Source organism: Heptranchias perlo, chromosome 17, assembly GCF_035084215.1.
Source record: "Heptranchias perlo isolate sHepPer1 chromosome 17, sHepPer1.hap1, whole genome shotgun sequence".
Lineage (NCBI taxonomy): Eukaryota > Metazoa > Chordata > Chondrichthyes > Hexanchiformes > Hexanchidae > Heptranchias > Heptranchias perlo.
Window position 1 is genome coordinate 17,292,299 of NC_090341.1, and position 22,492 is coordinate 17,314,790.

Here is a 22,492-nt window from a genome sequence, read left to right on the forward strand (position 1 = left end):
TTACTGATACTAGTATTTTAATTCCAGATTTTTATTTAATTAATTGAATTTAACTTCGCCAGCCGCGATTTGAACTCGTGACTCTAGATTTTAGTCCAGGCCTCTGGATTACTAGCCCAGTAACATAACCACTACGCTACCGTACCCGTAGAGCAAGATCTCCTTACTCTTATACTGCAACCCTCTTGCAATAAAGGCTAACATACCATTTGTCTTCCTAATTGCTTGCGGTACCTGCATGTTAACCTTTTGTGATTTGTGTACAAAGACACCCAAATTTCTCTGACTACCAACATTTCTTAGTCTCTCACCTTTTAAAAAATATTCTGCTTTTCTATTCTTCCTAGCAAAGTGGATAATTTCACATTATACTCCATTTGCCACCTTCTCACCCACTCACTTAACCTGTCTATATGGAGCAAGCACCGTCTTGTGACAAGTCCTCTGTTTTTTTCTGGTAGCAACTGGTCAAATTACTTTAGCACAATTGCTGCCATTTCAGCAAGTTTAAATATTCAGGGTGTGTTCAATTCATTTCAGTTCCATACAGCTGAAACCAAAATACAAATTATGAACAGTTGCTCTTTCCAGGCAACTAGACAATTGGGCATGCACTGTATGAAACTGGATTTAAAGGGATACAGAAAGTGAATGAGAGGGATGAGGAGAGAGGAGAATTGCACACAAGCAAAAGTAGAATCTGAAGCACAGATCAAATCCAGGCCAAAGAATTAACTTGGACAGGCAGAGAATATAGAAAGAAGGACACAAAATAAGCACACAAAATAGTAGACTGAGTCCAAGAAAAATCGATGGAGAAAGTAATTGTGTGCCATATATATCAATATATTTGTATGTCTCTTTTTAAAGGAGATTTGCCATCTGGATTGGATGTCTTTCAACTAACACCACATACTGTCACTAATGCCAATGTCCCAGGCTGTATTTCATATCACATCTCTTCCCAAAATTGCTGGTGGGACAAGAACCCTTTTTAAAAGTGATAAAAGTATTCTTAGCAAAATAAGAGTGTTGTTTGAATGTGCTTTTATAAAACACTTGCAATATAACAAAGTATTTTATGATGCTAGAGATCTGTGGAGCAGCTTGCAAAAGCCTTTACTAAATGACCTCACCTGGAGCCGACAGAATGTTCAGTAGTTGATGCCAAATTGGTGGTTAGAACGTGGATAGTGCTTTTGAAGGGATGGAACTTAGTTAAAGTGTGAGTAGAATCTGATCCCTGTGGTACCATCTGGTGCGACTGCTATGAGTGTGAAGCTGGGCACCCGGCTGTTCCTACTTCCTTTAGATGACCTTCTAGAGCACAATGGTGACTAAAAAGTTTATAATGTAACCCATTCATAATCTCTCAATTCTATTACAATGGTATATTTTCTGTAAGCTTTGGTGATATCTTATCCACAGAAAGTTTGTATCAGATGATGTGACATAATGCTAATAACAGTACCGTAAATTGTTATAGTTCATCAATTGTTCTATATCTGAAAGAGTATTTAAACCAAGAATTGAACCAGTGCTGCATTCAACCTTTTCCTTGTCCACTCTTTCTGTAAGCACTATGTTATATTTCAATTAAAGACTGGTTATTGAGCCATCCTGATGTAAATTAAATTAGCAACCTTATTGGATGGTCTCCATTAAGTAAAAGCTATCAGTACTGATTCTAATGCACTTGGAATCAATTAGAGCCTGAGAAAATACTCCTGGTGAAATAATATCCTCATTAGTCATATTCCCCCAATAATTGATGTCAATTGTAATTGTGTGTGCTTGTGTGAATTTCAATAGGAAAATTAGATCTTAAAGTAGAATTGCCCCTATATAAGTATAGAAAACCATTTTAGTTGCCATTCAGCTGGCATGACTAGTTGGCATTTCTGATAGCAACAAGAAATTTTAATTCACTGGTGGAGATCCTGCTGCCTGACTCTCGGGCTCAAATTCATATCCTGAAGGAGAACATCTTTCCAAGAATAGCCCTTGACAGTTTCAGCCATCAGGGCAGCATGCATAATTAAAGAAAGCAACCCCTGCCATCTTGCACTGTGTAACAGTCAATGGAATGAGAAGAGGGTTGAATGCCAAAGAGCAGCAGGGAGCAGAGGTGAGAATATCATCAAGCTTTGAAAATTTCATGCATCCAAGATGGGCACATTCTTTTTGAAAAATAAAATGTACATTTATTTTCTTTCCCTGAAATATCATCTCCATAATAGATTGAGGCACAGGTAATAGCATTCAATTATTTTTGGTTCAAGAAAGTCCATCTTTTACCCTTTCCCCTTCAATAAAGATTTACAATATCATTTTGAACAAACAGCACATACTGGAGACACATCTGAGATCCTGGCATAAAGGCTTACTGTTTAATATTCATGAGCCATCTAATTTGGCTGGTGCACTCGGTACTGATCAAAGTGAAGAATGCCGCTGCAGGAAAGCTCTGTGCATGTGACAGACATCAGTGTCATAGCCAGTCAAGGCTGCTGAAGCAACGATCTGCATTTTACTGAAGCACTTTACAAAATCGAGCTGTTACGATCTAATTTTGCTGGGGAAAGCTATTGAGCCCTAGATATCTGTGGTGAAGAATGTTTGCTAATGCTTTCTTCTGCTTTTCTTCTTCCTAAAGGTTTGTTCAACCAACTGACCATGTAGAACCCTATAACTTGAGACGACCACGATGGGAAACTCTATATGGAGTGGTGCTGGTCTTCAGCCTTGCCTGCAGCAATCCAGTTCTTAGTTCCTGTCCTTGATGAGACTAAAGTGCAGCAAGTCAATATTAGCAATCTACAGTGCAAAAAGAAAATAAAAACACTGGATATTTTGATTGTCCTGATCGAACAGAAACTTGGTTTCAGTCAGAATTGTTAACACTGATATTATATCTGCCACAAATATTTTTATAAAGCTGCAAGCAATACTGTGGGAACAATGGGAGACATGACGAACAGTGCGGTGGATTTCTATCCAAAGAACCAAAGAGGCGAGTCCAACCATGCGGGTGAATTTGGGTGTTCTCTCGATGAACTTCGCTCTCTTATGGAGCTGCGTGGACCAGAGGCAGTGCAAAAGATACAAGATACCTACGGTGATATAAATGGATTATGTAGACGTATGAAAACTTCGCCAACAGAAGGTAAGGTTATTTTATATTGAAAAGCATAAGCACATGTTAGCACTAAAAGTGGCAATTCTTTAATAAAAATAATGATTATTTCAGCTATTAATGCATTGTCAATATACTACTTTGTGTTCAGTGACATGCATCTACATAATGTCACATCAACCTTTAGAACAATAGCTGATTGTAGCAGGTAATTTCTTTATTACCTGCTACAATGGAGGTGTGCTCTGCCTATTTTGGCTAAGGATATATTTAGTTATGATTTCTGCTATGCTCAGTAATAATATGAATTCTATAAATGAAATGCACAGCATGTTTACATCAAATACAATTAACACATACTTAATATTTCATTCCGCAAAATCAACCACTTTCATTATTTATATGGGTTTTTAATTATTCTTATCTTTAAGTGCTCTTGTACAGTGTGCAGAGTCATAGATCATTGATACTGCTACAATGATATATTTGTATAATAAACGTAGCAGATCTTAAAATATGTACACAAGGCAGGACAGGCTATAAGTTTCAGCTGGAGTAATGCACTGCTCAAAAGAAAGTTTACTTTTGTGAATGCCCATATTATGTGTAACCCAAAGCTATGAACAGTCGGTTCTACATAAAGAAGACTTAACTGCAGCATTCTGTCAATAAAGCATTATCTAATACTGGCACAGTAACACTTACGTACTGGTTCATAACTACAAATTTTGATGAAATTGAAAATATAAATTGATATTTGATATCCTCTTTATATGTAATGATGGGAGCTGTAGTTCATTGGCATTATGAAATTTGCATTAAATTTTTGGAGCAGGATATTTGATGACTACCAGCAAATGAGACAAAGTAAAATAATTCTCGCATAAAAATAGAACTGTTACTGGATCTATCAAATGCAAGATTTTGAGAAAGTGCAGATTACTTATTTACATTGGATGTAGTTACACCTGAAAGAGGAATTAAAGGCTTCACTTCCAGATTTGATTGCACTAGTGCTCTACTGGTTGGTCTCCATCCTCTACCCTCCATAAAATTCAGCTCATCTAAAACTTGGTTGCCCTTATCTTATCCCACAACAAGTCATGCTCACTCATAACACCTGTCCTCGCTGACCTACATGAACTTCCAGTCCCACAAAGTCTCAAATTTAAAATTTAAATTCTTGTGTTTGAAGATTTCTATGATTGTGCCCTCTCTGTAATCTATTTCAACCCGACAACTACATCTTGCCCCCCCCTCCGCCCCCCCCCAGCTGTACTCTCCATGCTTTTGACTCCAGCCTCATGTACATCTCCCCTCCCTTATGCCCCACCTTTGGCTGCCATGCCGTCAGCTCCCAAGGCTCCACTCTCTGGAATTCCCTCCCTAAGCCCCTCTGCTTCTCTAATTGCCTCTCCTACTTTGAGATCCTCCTTAAAGTTCACCTCTTTGACCAAGTTTTTGGTCACACCTCCTAGAATGTTGTTCTATGTTAAAGGCTCTATCTAAATGTAAGTTTTTGTTATGCTTAATAAATTTGTTAGCCTAAATAGATGATATACAGTGAGGTTCAGTGATTCCCTATAAAGAGGGAATCCAGCAACTGATGTGGATTTTATAATTGATGAGTAATAAAATACCATTTTCCCCAAATTTTCTTCCCTTTTCTCCCCTCTTGTTCTGAAGGTCATCACTCTTGCTGAGCGACAGTTCGCAAATGCAACTTTGTCTGACCCTGCTTTATGAGTGAGTGTAGACTGCTAATGTTGACTGACTATTCAACTATGGGGCAGCATACCTGATCTTGATCCAATCATCACTCGACTATCTGCACGCATGCACTTTGCAGAAGAGGTCACTGAATAGCCATTAAGAACAAGAAACCTGGAGATACTTTTTTTTATTTCTTCCCCCTCTCCTTCCTCTTTTCCCCCTTCCAACAATATCCCCAGGGCACTTAAGTAAATTGTAGTGTCCCCATTCCTGTCTGGTCTGGATTTTCCTGGTCTGTGTTGCTCAATGTCACACTGCACTGTATTTACCCACTCACCCGCACTAGACCCATTATTTTTTAGAAGTACTTTAATTTTCACTGGTACTTCAAAATTTACAATAAATTGAACAACCAAAATCACTGTATTTTCACATTTCAAATAATTGTTGAATTAAATACAAGGGCAAAACTTTAGATGTACACCTAATTAAAATTTGGACTAATAGAATGGATTCTGTGTTGCTCATTCTTTGAGTCTTAATCAATTAGGACTGATATGCCATGGCATTAACATCATGGAGAAGTTATTTGGAGACATGGAGATGTGCATTAAAGCTGGACAAGCCAGTTTGTGGAATGTTACAGCTCTGTCTATTAGAAATTGCGATAATGAGGTTAATTGTCTCATCCCAGGCCCATTAAGTCAGGGTGGCCCCTATTCATTTTGAGAACAGCAGATATTTTCTTTTAAGTCTGCATCCCATTGGGGGGAAGGGGGAGGAGATGTAACTGATTTTATTGCCAGGCCTACTGACAAATCAGTGATCAGGGAAGGAGTCGGGGGGGTGGGGGACAGCCTCCCTCAGGATAGGAAGGCAGAGTACAAGCATAAAGTCACAGGATTACTGCGACTGTTTTCAAAACATTTAGGAGAAAGGCCCCTTTCTGTGCTGTAAAATTCTATATAATTTGATGTAGATGAGTCCAGATAGGGGTGGGAAGAGAAGCTGAGAAAGCAATGGAGTGTTGCAGACACAGATTAGGTAACATATTAATATGTGAGTGGCTGGCATAGTGTAGTTTGATTTTTTTTCTTCTTCGGAGAGATTTCTATCTGTAGGTATAATTAATGCAGATGATGGAGTAATGTATGTTTAAAATGTTGACGGTGTTAGAAACCATGTACATTTTTAAGCAAGAGGAACAATCCTTTATTTTTAAGTATGAAGAATGGCAATAATTTAATAGTTTGTATTTAACATAATATCATTTCATAAATTGTCTTATGAGACAAATTACCAGATTATAAGAGAGCATGATGTTATTGATTAGGTCTGCTACAGCATTAAAAATTAATTATAGAAAATGAAAATATTTTATAAGTTTGTACCACAGGATATTTAAAAAAAAATTGTTCTTGGGATGTGGGTGACACTGACAGGGGCACTCTCACACATCGAGATTTTTTATTTATTTTTTCTTCACTGGAAGATTTTGGGAATTAATTATATTATGAGTTCAAAAAAATCCACAGATTTTGTATTAAAAACCAGATGAACCAGTTTGTGGAATGTTCCAGCTCACAATCTATTATAAACTGATACAATGAGGGTCAGATCCCGCAACTCAGCCCATCAAGCCAGGATGGCTCCTTTTCAGTTTGAGAATAGCGAGAGATGTTTTCTTTAAACTGGCACTCCAAGGGGCAAGAGAGTTTGCCAGTTTTCTTTATAGGCCTATTGGCAAATCATTGATCAGATAAGCAGTCATGGAAACAGCCCTCCATCTGGCTGGGAAGGCAGAGGGATACATGGGCAGTGAGTCAGCCAACTCGCTCTGGGGAGAAAGCTAGGCTTAGCAAGAGAAAACTCATTCACCTCAAGTTTAGAGCTAGTCAGAATCAGAATGACGAGGAAAACTTAAACTCTAATAGTGATAGCATGGTGTATTTTTAAAATCATTTTTCATGTTCTGGAGGAGAGTTCTGTAGTTAGATTTAATCAAGGTGAGATTTGATTCCAGCTATTACTCTGTACGTTCACTTGCTGACTATAAAATAAAACAGCTTAATGTTTCATATCTGACCTCTTCTCAGTTGAAGTGTTTCAGTCCACTTTCAGAAAGACTGGTGAAGCATACATGAGTGCACTTATGGAAAACACAACTCCAGTTCAGATCATAAAGCTATGTTAAGCTATCGTATAGGCAAACTCCTGAACATAAGATTCTCGGACCACTTATGGTAGAGACCAGCACCGCTGAGGGACCTGAGGAAATAGTTAAGGCAGGCTTGAATTTGTAACAGATGTATTTATTGCCCACTTGTAGTTGTCCTGAGTAGACCTTCTTCTTAAATTGTTGCCATCCTTATGGTGATGATGTTAGGTAGGGAGGTCGTGGATTTTGACCCAATGAAAGTGAAGAAATGGTGATATGTGTTCAAATCAGGACGGTGTATGGCTTTGAGAGGAACGTGGTGCTCACATGATATTGCTCCCCTTTTCCTTCTCGGTAGTGGCCGTCAAAAGTAAGCTTGGTCAGTTGCTGCCGTGCATCATATGGATAGTTCATATTACAGCCACAGTGCATTGGTAATGGAGGGGGATGGATATTGAATCCAATAGCAGGGTCACTGATCAAGCAAACTGCTCTGTCCTGGATGCTCTTGAGTGTTGTTACGGCTGCACGTGTTCTGGTGAATGATGAATATTGCACCATACGCCTGTCATTAATCTTGTACATGGTGACAAAGATCTGAGGGGTCAGGAGGTGAGCCACTTGTTGCAGAGTAGCCCATCTCTGTCCTACTCTTACAGCCACCGTGTTGAAAAGCATGGTGCCAGTTAAGCTTCTGGTCAATGATAACCCCCAAGATGTTGAAGGTGGGAGAACTCAGCGATGATGGTGCCATTTAAGATCAGCAGAGGTGATTGGGCTTTTTCTCGTTAGAAATGGCCATTCCCAGGCAGTCATGTGGCATAAACGTTAACTGCTACTTATCATTCGAAATCAGTTGTCTAGCTCCTGCTGTAGGTTGGCATGAGCTGCGATCATTATCGGAGGAGTTGTGAATGGAGCTAAATACTGTGGAATTGTTAGCGAACAGCCCCACTATTGATGTTATGAATGGAGGGAAGGTCATTGATGAAACTGCTGAAGATGATTGGGCCAAGGATGTTGCCTTGAGGAGTTGCTGCTGCGATGATTGGGCTCTGACAACCACAGGCATCTTCCTTTGTGTCAGGGCCCATTGCCTTTGGGGTAATTTTAACCTAACCCACCAGGCAAGAAACTGACCTGATCAGATTGACTGCTTGATTTACACTCCGCCGATTTTACTTTCTGGGCGGATTAGATTCAAATGAACCTCTTTTCGTGTTCATTTTACTCAGCCACTTCTTAATATCACATAAAGTGAACCAAGTTGGCTGGGCACTGACAACTATGATGGTGAGGACCTTGGGAGGTGGCTGAACAGGATTGTCTCCCTGCTGCTTTAGGCTAAAGATGCTTGTAAACGCTCCAGCCTTGCCTTTTGCGTTTATATGCTGGTCCCCACCACAGTTGAGGTTGGGTTTGTTCATGGAGGCTCCTCTTCCCATTAGTTGCCTAATTGTCAACATCCATTCTAGACCAGACCAGAGCTAGAGAGCTTTACTGTGGTCTATTAGTTGTGGGACCTCTTAGCTCTGTCGATAGCCTACTGCTTTTTTGTGTTTTAGCATGCTGGTGGCCCTGTGTTGTAGCTTCACTAGGTTGGTCATTCATTCTAAGGTATGCTTGGGGCTGCTCCTAGCTTGCCCTTCTACACTCTGGATTGAACCAAGATGCAAACTCTGCCCAGCAGCAATCATGTTGGTGTTACAGTGGATTCTTCAGAGAAGGCTGCTGTAGATTGTACAGGGAATTAAACCTAAAGAAAAACTTTCCAATGAGATGTCAAGCCCTTTTTAATGATCAGTGGGATAATGGTGGGCTGTAAAGGCACTCCCCCTTTCCATGTTGGTGCGAAGTCTTTGACAGTCAGGAAGTAACTGAGAGCCTGAGAATTGTAAGTGTGAAGTGCAAATGTTAAAAAGTACATCTAGCAGAGAGTTCTATCAGAAATAAACAACAGATTCTCTACCCACTCATCTGACACAACAAAATATGCTTTCTCTCCTTATTTGTGAAGAATGATTGTTGAATAACGCCTGCCTTAGTTGGGGAAATTGAATCAAATATCTATATGTTGAACGAGTTGAGAACTGGCACCACATGCCAATTTTTATAATTTCCGTATCTATTATTTCAAACTGTTGGGTAAAGCAGTCCTGTGGAGAAATAGTAGTGCAAATAAAAATCTTACTCTCAATCAAAGCTGATTCAACTGATTTTCTCGGGAGTCAGAAACTACTTGAATATTCATTTAAAATTAATTGAAGATATGCTTTGATTGCTGGAAGTAGAACATGTTGTAGCTGGTATTATGGTGCAATAAATAACTTGAGGCCCACTCATGGGGATATCTGTCATATAACATCACTGAGCATCACATCTCCTCTATTTAACAAATGCAATGCTTTAGCCCTTGAAAAATAAAAATGACACATTTAAATACCTCTTGTGTTTAATTAGTAGTTAGTGTTAGATCTCCTGACTCCACTGAGAACTTTATTTGCATGAGGTGTTAGAGCTGGGGGATAGGCTTACAGGAAACTAGATTAAACATTAGACTTGGTGTATCTCTGCACCCTTTCTGTTATAGAAATTGTTTCATTACAGCCCAAATAATTTCTTCCAGCAACTCAATGTCGTTTTGTTAGTAGTAAATGTCTGTCTTATCTGTATTGCATCTCTGCACCCAATTGTTTCATTTTTAATGGATTTTGTTTATTTAATGTCTTATGCATCTCTGCTTATGCAGATGAGCTGTGAATATTTTCAAATTCTGATGGTATCTGGCAAGGTATATAGCTTTTCAATGACAACAAATTAATAGGCATGAAGGAAAAATTGAAAAAAGGTTTTAACTCTCATCTGTAATTCATGATTCCAAATTCCAGATGTTAATTTATAATGTCAATCAAGCAGTTTCTTTCTTTGCTTCACTTCTTAAAAAATGTGAAATTAATAACATGGCATCTGCCTGTATAGTCCTTTCTCACAAATCCAGGTCTGCAGTAGACATTCTCTTGGATTCAGCGCCACTGGGGGTCTGTCCCATAAGCAAATCCCGCATCCCTTATGTTCAGGAGTTTAAAAATGAAACTTCTTGTTAGATGAACTGGATTACATAATCGTACATGTTCCTCCATGTGCGTTTCTCCAATCACCTGCAAGGCAGACTGATTAACACTTTGGTGAGACGAGGCCGGATACAAATCAACAAACTGGTGTATCTTACAAATATCAAGTGAATAAGCAGAGTAACATTTATAGTAAATCTCACCATCCAGATAGAGCAGTGAAGCAATGGTAGATCTCGCCACCCAAACCTTCCCTTATTCTCTGCCACGATTCTGCCTATTTCAGGCAGGATGGCAGAGGGGAATCCAACCTGATGTTTCTGGATGGCTGACAGGAAGGACTAAACTAAACTACTTGCATTGTCTCGAACTGGAATGGTATGCGAGAAACAGCTTTACACAAACTGGTTTGTCTAGCTTTCATACACGTTCTCCATCACTTCTGTTCATAGAATTGATCCCCGAGAGCTAAATTTAATTTAATAGTCGTACTTTAATATAACTCATTCCAAGATCCTTCCCTGGAAAATAGTTAGCAATCCTGCAACATTACAAACTTCAATTCAATTTTCATTTCAAACCTGATTCAAAACTAATGCATCTGTTTTTGATAAACCACAAGAAGCTGGGCAGATTCTTGATCTTAAGCACGTGTTTAATGAAGTACATCGGACCCCAATGAAATTTTAGCATTCCGATGGGCTGTTTGCACACTGAGCAAGTCACGCCCAGTGAAACTCAACGCAGAACCTCGTAACCAGCAGTCCCTAAATGGACAGCTGGAGGCCTCTCTGAAAATGCTCCAGATAAGTGATTTTAACGATTTTTGTGGAACCAGGAGGAGCATGTATGGCTCAACCCTGCATGCTCTTGTGGTTTCTTCAGTGGACTGTTCATTGTAAAGAATGGTCCAGTTATGTCGTGGTTTTTAAGAGCTACAGGCTCCCATTTGTTCCATGTTTGATATTCACCCCTCTCCTAACACTGTGGTGGCGCTGGTTACTTGGAGTCTATGGCACAGAAACAGACCATTCGGCCCAACTGGTCTATGCTGATGCTAATGCTCCACACAAGCCTCCTCCCACTCTGCTTCATCTAACCCTATCAGCATATCAAATAGAAGGGGCACATGGGTACAAGGAGCAGGTTGCTTCCCTTCCTTCTTAGGGGATAATGTGTGGCTTGGGAACCATATACAGAGAGAGAGAAAAAACCTGTCAAATGAGAAAAAAATGGTAAATTTATTTTTTAAAAACATGTATTAATGACATTAACACTGCAGACTTTGCTGTACAGGTTACCACTTAATATAGGTGAAAGATAGAATACAACATTAAAACTGCACAGCTAACGACATGAAATACAATTGGCACAATTCAAAAATCTGATTGTCTTTCACTACCTGCTATTGGTTTCATACATGCTTGTAATTTATTTTTCTGAAGCATCCTGTCGCCTAATATAAATTATACAAAACAAGATCTCTCTTAAAAGATAGAGTGTTAGACAAAATTAATTATTCAGACAAGTTGTAACTGCTGTTATATTTAGCAGAACCTATGTGGGTCAGTGCCATTTTATTTCTTTGATGAGAAAACTGCAAGAGATTATGAAACTCTTTATATCCAGTAAATTTACCATTTCCAGTTCTTGACATGGCCACTGTTTTCTATCCATGGCATATTGCCGAGAACTATATTGGGTCAAATGACGTGCAGCACTATGATATGGATATTGAGATTAAACTTCCTTTTTAAAAATTGCATTTTCCAAATTGCTGTGTAATAATCCTAAACAAACCTGTCCCTTTATTCATTGACACTAAAACGCTAAGCATATTTGGGCTACCTCAGATTGTTAAAACCTGATTAAATGAATGAATTGAGGCATTTTTCTGTTTGAGATTAGTTTGATCCGACTGCACACTCACATGTCTTTCATAGCTTTAACATGATTTTTCCCCCCTGAAAATTGGGCCATAATTATATTAATAAAATTATTTTATTTTGTGGCCTGATAGCACCCCCCAAATCAGTATCAGCATACTGTAATTTCTCATCTAATACTGTTGGATTATTAAATGTAACTATTTTTAGGTTAAGGAGTTTGAACAAAAATAGTCAGACAAAGCTTTTGACATCTTTTGCAATGAAATTGGCCCCCAAATATTTTTGGAAAGTAAATATTAATAAAAAATTTTAAAATATAGAAAATGACTAAAAGAAGCTGTACTGCAAAAGTCCCGTGAACATTGCAAAATAAAAACCTTTACAAGGGCAATGTAAGACTTCCTTTGCCCCTGCAGCTTCTCTTGCTTCTATTCCAAATGGACACACAAAAGCAAACCCAGCACAAATAGCATCCAAATCATGCAAGGTGCTCATTTAAATATTCTTGCATTAAATTCGAGATCGTAATGAGGCTCATGAAATGGGCGCAAGCAGTCAGCTCACTAAAAGCAGAAGAGTCCTGAGCTGTAGCCCAGAAAGATGTTTCTGCAGGTTTTTGTCTCGCAGTTCAGCACTGCTCCTGCACTGCTTGCCCACCTGATTCCCCCATTTTCTGCAGCACACAAGATGGCTGAATTGGCCCTACTTTGATTTCAATCCTTTTTCAGGCCATAGAATTGTACCTTGTGGAGTACAGCTGGTCTGGGTGGAATAATGTGGATTGTAATGTCAGACTGATATTCAAGTGTTCATGCTTGATCTCCTGAGGGGTCAGGGAGAAATGTCATTCTTTCATCTCTTTCCAAGTCCACCAGAGGAATAAAAAAGTTGGAAAGTATGCATATCGGTTCAAATTCTACGTAGTTATTATGGCTAAATGACCTTTTGTTCTCTATTTTCTTATGGAACCTTAGTTTACTGTTGTTATTTGTTCACTGTTACATAGTTAATGATGGATTTTGAAGACAGTAAGTTGTATTGACTAGTGCATAATTGAAAATACAAAATCAATATAGAATTACACCAGTGACCGTTAACCTGTCTATATATTGTAATTACAATAGGATTCTTGCTCCTGCAGAAAGTAAAAGGGGAGATTGAAGCCTGAAATGCATGAATTGTGATGGGCATTTCAATTGATTATTAATAATTAACCAGCAACTTAAAGATGGTTTTGAACAGTCAATGCATTTGACGTTAAAAGTGCCCGCAACATTGTTTTTGTGGAATAAGGAGAACGTGTGTTTCCATGTATGTTTCTTTTATCCCTTTTCAAAGAGGTTATTTCTTTGAGGCTCTTAACAAAGTGATCTTGGCTTTAGAAGTAGTTGCCCAACTAGGCTTTAAATTAAATATTCTTAGGCCAGGAAAACAAAGAGTTCTGCTGCTGATACTTTGTTGTCCTCAAGAGGACAGGAGTGTCTTGACACTGCCTTGACCAAAATTAGGTTAAGTCAAAAGTAGTTCAAGTCACAAGTAGAGAAGATGTTTCCACTTGTGGCGGAGACCAAAATTAAGGCCATAAATAAAAGATAGTCACTAATAAATCCAACAGGGAATTCAGGAGAAACTTCTTTACCCAGAGAGTAGTTAGAATGTGGAACTTGCTACCATGAGGAGTTGAGGCGAATAGCATAGATGCATTTAAAGGGAAGCTAGATAAACACATGAGGGAAACAGAAATAGAAGGTTATGCTGTTAGGATTATATGAAGAATTGTGGGAGGAGGCTTGTGTGGAGCATAAACATTGGCATGGACCAGTTGGGCCGAATGGCCTGTTTCTGTGCTGTACATTCTATGTAATTCTTTGCAAGTGATGTTTGTAGGAAAATGACTGGGAGCTGAAGACTTCAAAATCATATTCTCTCAAACTGATGTACAGCCTTTACACTAAAAGGTATTGCAGTTCAACGTATAGGAATTAAGCAAATCTCCATTCTGGTCTGATATCAGTACCTTAGAGTGTTCGCAAATTGCAATAGTGGCAATCTTGTATTATTTACAGCATGTCCTAGTGGTCTATCCAAATTTCGATGCCTGGCTGTTTCTCACAAATACAAAGGACCTCGTTCCAATGAACCCTGACTGTCTTGGATAAGCTAAGCTTTCTTGTTGGTTGAGAAAAGTTCTGGTTTGGGATTTTCGAAGGTGTTCATTGATCGTTCATGTTCTCTTCCCGATGCCAGAATGTGGAAATAAATCAAGAGTTAGGAAATCAAATCTATGATGCAATACATCAGAAAAAACACAATGGGGCTCACTCCCACTCTCACTCTAGATCTGGCATTATTTTCCTATTTACAGTGTGTATGAGGGTGGAGTAAATTTCAATAATAGCAGTGAAGAGTATCCCCATGAAGAGATGCTGCATGCAACTAGTCTTCAGTAGAAGGGGTTATTTGGAACAACATCCAAAGGCCACCTTTTAGAACAAGAGAAAAGATATACTGTTTTCAAGACTCATCCGATTTAATTTCCTGTACATATCCCTCCCACCCACATTCCAGAGAATTTTCCAGAAATTTTAGTTGTAAGGAACATTAGTTCTGAACCCCAGACCAGTCAATAAAGTCGAGTTTCTTGTGTTTGCCAGAGTTGAACATCTTCTGACAGCTCTTCTGTCTTAAGCCGGTGGTTAAATGTTGCACAACTACTCTCAGAGCCTCCAACAGATAGCTTGTCTCTTGAGAGAAACAGACTGCTAACTGAGGAATTCTTGCTCTGTGCTTGATATTTTTGGGCATCTCGGAAATCTTTCACTTTGAAAACTGATGATAGTGTGTGGAACAGATCAGCTGAATTACTAACTATTTAACATGTGATATCCCAACAATCTTAATTTGCAATCTTTACCTTTACCTTCAAGATTCTTAAATTGAGTTCCAACAGAATTGATTTGGTGGCCCATATGGGCCTACCGTCCCTTTTGTAGGTTGAAAAACCTGAAAGAGTCCATCCCTTGCTGCCAATATTCATGAAAATGACCTGTTCCCTTCAAGCCCATGTTGTTATATTACTTTCTCAGAGCCAAATTGCTCACACTCTTTGCCCTGCTTGCTGCACAAGTCAATGAGTGTGAAGTTCTGGTAGTGGATTTGCCATAGAAAACATAGAAAATAGGAGCAAGAGTAGGCCATTCGGCCCTTCGGGCCTGGTCCACCATTCAAAAAGATCAGATTTTATGTGGCACTCAAATTGGGATACTCAGAGAATTTTGAGTTTCATGTTTCCCAAAAGATTATATTGCTGAAATTTTTTGCCTCTACCACATGAGAAAAGGAAAGAACTGGCATTCATATAGCCTTTTTCATGATCTCAGGACATCCCAAAGCAATTCACAGCCAGTGTAGTATTTTTGAAGTGTAGTCACTGTTGTAATGTAGGCAATGCTGCAGCCAATTTGTGCAGAGTAAGGTCCCACAAACAGCAGTAAGATAAATGACCAGATAATCTATTTTTAGTAGTCTTGGGTGAGGAATACATGTTGACTAGAAGAACCCCCATGTTCTTCATCAAATCTTGCCATAGGATTTTTTTCTATCCATCTGAGAGGGTATGTAGGGTCTTGGTTTAACATTTCATCTGAAAGCGAGCACCTCTGACACAGCAGCATTCCTTCAGTACTGCCTAGATTATGTGTTCAAGTCTCAAGTAGCGGGGCTTGAACCCACGAGCTTCTGACTCAGAGGCAAGACCACTGAGCCTAGGCTGAAAGCAATTACTTGGAAGTTGAGCAGAAGTTCTACTATGAAAATGTGTTAAAAAGCCCAGCATACTATTTCAATGGAGCTAAACTATAGTCAAAGAATAAGGCATAGTGTATCGAAGGAAGGTAATCTAACTTTTCTTCTAACTAAGGCTAGTAAATGTTTGTAAAAGACACATTTTACAGGAAATTAATAGGGCAGAATCAGTACTCCTACATTTGTTACCAGGGAATAACCTTACTTAATATTTTTCTGTTAACAACTAAAATGTGTAAAACACTCTATATTTCTATAATTAAAAATATTTCATAGAATCATAGAATGAAACAGCACAGAAGGAGGCCATTTGGCCCATCGTGCCTGTGCCAACTCTTTTGAAAGAGCTATCCAATTAGTCCCACTCTCCTGCTCTTTCCCCCGTAGCCCTGCAAATTTCCCCCCTTCAAGTATTTATCCAATTCCCTCTTGAAAGTTGTTATTCAATCTGCTTCCACCACCTTTTCAGGCAGCGCATTCCAGATCATAACAACGCACTGTGTAAAAAAAATTCTCCTCATCTTCCCTCTGGTTCTTTTACCAATTACCTTAAATCTGTGTCCTCTGGTTACCGACCCTTCTGCCATTAGAAACAGTTTCTCATTATTTACTCCATCAAAATCCTTCATGATTTTGAACACCTCTATTAAATCTTCCCTTAACCTTCTCTGCTGTAAGGAGAACAACCCCAGCTTCTCTAGCCTCGCCACATAACTGAAATTTGCATGCAATATAAAATAAATATTTGGTAGCTAAATGATAAATGAGCCCTGCTTTCAGATAAGAGCATTACATGCAAGATTAGCCTATGATGCCAGCTGTTGTATGATTTGTATTAATCTTTTTGTAATGATTGAAATTCACAGTGATAAATACAGTAATCAAGGCCGAGGTTGCAATGATTCTTTTAAAGCTGGCTCACACACATCACATGAAATACGCTCCCATACTGAAGAAGGACATAAGTACTGAGGTTATGCCAATTCTTTAATGAGCTGCATTTGAAAGTACTTCTGAAGTTCTGTTTTCCCTTGCTGGATTTAAAGATATAGGGGTAGAGTTTCCACGAGACTGCACTAGTTACATCAGTGCAATCTGCCCAAACCAGCGCGAAAGATTATGGAAAATCACGGAAAATCAAGCGTAATTATGTCAAGTGTAAATTGAGTTTCCGCGATCTTTAATACTGGTTCAAAAATCACTGCGCCCGAAGCCAGCCCCGCCCACAAAACTGGCCACGCCCCCAGATCGAAATAACGAGGATGGCAAGTTTCTGCCGATTGTGCCCGTTTGCGGCTGTTCGAGAAGGGTCTTCAAATTAAGCTCGTTTTCTTAGACATAGAGACACTAGTAGGCACATTTTAAATGTTTTTACATATTAAAACATATTTAAATTACTAAGAAACTGCCTAGTGTACACCAATGAAACTAGTAAGTGGTTCAGTATAGTTTTATAAGTCATTTTCAGTGATTTTAAAATCAGGCTACCCACAGGTGGAGGACTGGACACTCATTAAAAATGCTTGTTTTTTGTGATAAACCCATTTTCAGTTGTATTAATAAAACTGCAGCAGGTTATCACTCTTAAATATATCAATGAATATTTTTTAATGCAAAGAAAAAAAACCGATTATGTTCTATACTGCTGCTTCATGGAAGATTTTACATTTGTGATTATGCAAATACATTTTAGTGGAAGCTTGAACTGTAACTGAACCAGTGCAATTTCAAGTGCATTTTGCGCCCAGTTTACCCATTGCGCCTGAAACGGAAACTCTACCCCGTAATCTGCAATATCTTTGATTTAGGTATTACCCTGACCTTTTTCGCCCCAAAAGACTACACACAGAAAATTAGACAAAATGTGGTGCATTTGCCTGCATTCACTTGAAAGTAAAAACAACACATGATAGGTGGCTCTTTGCAGCATTTATTTTGGGGCCAGAAGTAGCTGCCATCAGATTTCTGCTAGACTTGACCTTGAAATAGATGCCAGCAGAAAAGGAAGTATTTAATTATGAAGGGACCTAATAGGGTTTCTGTGTTGGAAGGCATGTAATGTTATTTTATATCTAATCAAAATGTGTAATGTTACAAACACAGGGCCTGTTGTCACTTTGTTGATTTTTCAAATGTGTATCAAACGGGAAATACTCAACAACAATTTGTATTTATTTATTTATTTTTAAAAATCCACCTTGCATTTATATAGCGCTTTTAACGTAGCAAAACGTCCTAAGGCGCTTCATAGGAGCATCATCAAACAAAATTTGACACTGAGCCATGTAAGGAGATATTAGGACAGGTGGTCAAAGAGGTAGGTTTTAAAGAGTATCTTAAAGGGGACGGAGAGGTTTAGGGTGGGAATTCCAGAGCTTACGGTCTAGGCAGCTGAAGGCACGGCCGCCAGTGGTGGAGTGATTGAAATCAGGGATGCGCAAGATGCCAGAATTGGAGGAGCGCAGAGATCTCGGAGGGTTGTGGGGCTGAAGGCGGTTACAGAGATAGGGAGGGGCAAGGCCATGGAGGGATTTGAAAACAAGGATGCAAATGTTAAAAGCGAGGCATTGCCGGATCGGGATCCATTATAGGTCAGCAAGCACAGGTGATGGGTGAACGGGACTCATAATGATGCAAGTTAGGATACGGGCAGCAGAATTTTGGATGAACTCAAGTTTATGGAGGGTGTAAGGTGGGAGGCCAGCCAGGAGAGCATTGGAATAGTTGAGCCGAGAGGTAACAAAGGCATAGACGAGGGTTTCAGCAGCACGTGGGCTGAGATAGGGGCGGAGACGGGCGATGTTACAGAGGTGGTAGTGGGCGGTCTTGGTGATGGAGTAGATATGGGGTCTGAAGCTCATCTCAGGGTCAAATAGGACACCAAGGTTGTGAATGTTCTGGGTCAGGCAGAGGAATAGAATTGGTGGCTAGGGAATGGAGTTTGTGGCAGGAACCGAAGACAATGGCTTCGGCCTTCCCAGTATTTAGTTTGAGGAAATTTCTGCTTATCCATTACTGGATGTCGGACAAGCAGTGTGACAAATCAAAGGCAGTGGATTGGTCAAGAGAGGTGGTGGTGAGGTAGAGCTGGGTGTCATCAGCATAAATGTGGAAGCTGACATTGTGTCTTCGGATGATGTTGCCAAGGGGCAGCATGTAGATAAGAAATAGGATGAGGCCAAGGATAGATCCTTGGGGGACTCCAGAGCTAACGGTGCGGGAGTGGGAAGAGAAGCCATTGTATGTGATTCTCTGGCTACGACTGGATAGCTAGGAATGGAACCTGGTGAAGGCAGTCCCACCCAGCTGGATGACAGAGGAGGGACATTGGAGGAGGATGGTGTGGTCACAGTCACATAGGATGTCATTTGTGACTTTGAAAAGGGCCATTTTAGTGCTGTGGCAGGAGGGAAACCTGGCTGGAAGGGTACAAACATTGAGTTGAGGGAAAGATGGGCACGGATTTGAGAGGCGACAACACGTTCAAGGACTTTGGAGAGGAAATTGAGGTTTAATGGAATCTCAGTATGATGTTCTATCATGTTAGCAAATTGTATTTTCTTTGAAAGTGTAGTTATCGGCCCAGATTTTGCTGAAAAAAGAATTGTGTCTGAACAACGCACGCCATTATTAATGCACAAATCGGCCAACAATTTGTGGCAAGGAAGAGATACTTTGTGGATTGTGAGTCACCACAAGTTGCTCGCCGATTTGTGCTGCTCAACTGTTAGCTTCACGTGATTTTCATGAAGTTGCTGCATTTGCACATTAATTGCCCATTAAACTCACCACAGAAAGTTATCTCTAGTAATTAACTGCATTAGTACCCTTTTAACGATGTGATAATTGTTGATTGCCAATCAACCTCTCTTGCCCAGAAAGTGAACAATTAAAAGTGTGGTGTCTCATTCCTCAGGTTATGAATTGTTGGAGATATTAAAAATGTCACATTTTAAATTTTAAGATTTTTTTCTTACTTTGTCTTTTCTCTCTCTCTTAACCAATCTTTCTTTCCCTCTCTTTTTTCTCTTTCTGTACCTGATTTGACATTGAATTCACCCTAATTCACCCTCCTTCTCAAACCTTCGCCTATTTACTTCTTAATCCTTTAATCTCATTAGTTAAGGAGATACCCTGTTTGTCCCATTCTTCACCAAGGTCCCAGATGCCCTGTTTCCCTCGCTGCACCATTATCAGCTCGCACTTCCAGCAACTTTGTGGGCAAAAAAATCTTAAAACGTAAAAGTGCACGAACAAGTCCAACTAACAGGGAAGGCCATGAGATTCCCCGCTCCAGCAAAACCTGGGCCAATATATTTAGGAACAGCTGGTTTAAAATTGTAATGAGTACTGTTGTTACAAAACCTGTTTCATTAATGTTCAATAATTTGGACACTAATTCACCAAATAGAATAGAATTGATCTTAAATGAGGATTGTTTTTGTCACCAGGTGGGGGTATGTATTGGTTTTGTTACAACAATGTCTCATGCAAGTAATGCAGTGACATTTTGTGATCTGTTGATGTTCTTTTAAGTGATTTTGTTATTCCTTCATTCGTTTGTGGTAAATAATTGAAGGTCGCTAACTGGTGCCTCTTTAAGAGACTGTAGCTACCGAATCCCTAAGCTCTGGAATTCCCTTCCTAAACCTCTCCACCTTTCTACCCCTCTCTCCTTTTAAGATGCTCCTTAAAAACCTACCTCTTTGACCAAACTTTTGGTCACCTGTCCTAATATCTCCTCATGTGGCTCGGTGTCAAATTTTGTTTGATAACGTTGCTGTGAAGCGCCTTGGGACCTTTTACTACATTAAAGGCGCTATATAAATGCAAGTTGTTGTTGTATGATTTGTCTAGTGGTAGAAAATGAAATGCCCTTCTATTGTTATGCCAGCCAGTCAATACTTATCATTGTACCATAAATAAGAGTCATTGGTGCCTCTGAAAAGCACTCTGTTTATTTTTCCTTCTTGCTAATTAAAATAACAATACAAATAGGGTGGTCTAGCAGTGTGCCATGATTATCACGCAACATGCGACCCTCCATGAAAATGCAATCAACATAAACAATCTGAAAAATCATTCAACTGCAGTGGTTGCTAATGATTTTTTTTTCTTTTTTCCTTCAACACCAATGTTCTTTTCTCCCCCTCCCACCCCCCCCCCACACCGCTACCCTTGAAGAAAGTAGTTCCATGGAGTGCATGTGGGGAATTGATACCTACTGCTCTATGATGTATAGCATGTTGCAATGTGATTGTGACATGATGCTGGGACAGACTATTTTTATTCCGTTATCTTAATTGACAAAGGTTGAATGGATCTATTACAAATCCTGGAAAAAGAGAAAAATAAATTTGCAACCCTTTTGTGAGGCCCAGATACCTCCTAAACGTTAATACAATGGTAACTATTGGACAGTAGGAGTATTTTTGATGCTGAAGAGAATAGGGAAGGAAATTTCACATTGTCAGTGACATCTCAGTGCCACAGACTGGTCTTTGCCATACATGTTCTGATCTGGTGCAATTAGAATCATAGAATGCTACAGCACAGAAGGCGGCCATTTGGCCCATCGTGCCTGTGCCAGCTCTTTGAAAGAGCTATCCAATTAGTCCCACTCCCTTGCTCTTTCCCCAGAGTCCTGCAAATTTTTCCACTTCAAGTATTTATCCAGTTCCCCTTTGAAAGTTACTATTGAATCTGCTTCCACCACCCTTTCAGGCAGTGCATTCCAAATCATAACAACTCACTGTGTAAAAATGTTTTCCCTCATGTCGCTTCTGGTTCTTTTGCCAGTTACCTTAAATCTGTGTCCTCTGGTTACCAACCTTTCTGTCACTGGAAACATTTTCTCCTTATTTACTCCATCAAAACCCTTCATGATTTTGAACACCTCTATCAAATCTCCTCTTAACCTTCTCTGCTCTAAGCAGAACAACCCTGGATTCTCTAGTCTCTCCACGTAACTGAAGTCTTTCATCCCTGCTACCATTCTAGTAAATCTCCTCTGCACCCTCTCTAAGGCTTTGACATCCTTCCTAAAGTGTGGTGCCCAGAATTGGACACAATACTCCAGCTGGGGCCTAACCAGTGTTTTATAAAGATTTAGCATAACTTCCTTGCTTTTGTACTCTATGCCTCCATTTATAAAGCCCAGGATCTCGTAAGTCTTTTTAACAGCCTTCTCAACTTGCCCTGCCACCTTCAGAGAATTGTTTACGTACACCCCCAGGTCTCTCTTTTCCTGCACCCCCTTTAAAATTGTACCATTTTGTTTATATTGCCTCTCCTCATTCTTCCTACCAAAATGAATCATTTCAAACTTCACTGCATTAAATTTCATCTGCCATGTGCCTGCCCATTTCACCAGTTTGACTATGTCCTCCTAAAGCCTGGTACTATCCTCCACATTGTTTATTACATTTCCGAGTTTCATGTCATCTGTAAACTTTGAAATTTATGCCCTGTATACCCAACTCCAGGTCATTAATATATATCAAAAAGAGCAGTGGTCCCAACACCGACCCCTGAGGGACACCACTGCACACTTCACTCCAGTCTGAAAAACACATTTCACCACTACTCTTTGCTTTCTGTCCCTTAGCCAATTTCGTATCCACGCAGCAACTGCCCCTTTCAGCCCATGGGCTTCAATTTTGCCAACAAGTCTATTATGTGGTACTTTATCAAACGCCTTTTGAAAGTTCATATACAAATC

General features: G+C 39.5%; 1 protein-coding gene across 4 annotated transcripts in view; it reads left to right on the top strand.

Moving 5' to 3' along the window:
• atp2b2 (ATPase plasma membrane Ca2+ transporting 2) overlaps positions 1-22,492 on the top strand; it is a 572,540-nt gene that overhangs the window by 338,487 nt on the left and 211,561 nt on the right. For all 4 annotated transcript variants that reach the window (XM_067998633.1, XM_067998635.1, XM_067998632.1 and 1 more), the window contains exon 3: positions 2,657-3,166. In XM_067998633.1, the coding sequence (XP_067854734.1) occupies positions 2,962-3,166 (205 nt within the window). In that variant the 5' untranslated portion in view covers positions 2,657-2,961. The remainder of the gene's footprint in view (positions 1-2,656; positions 3,167-22,492) is intronic.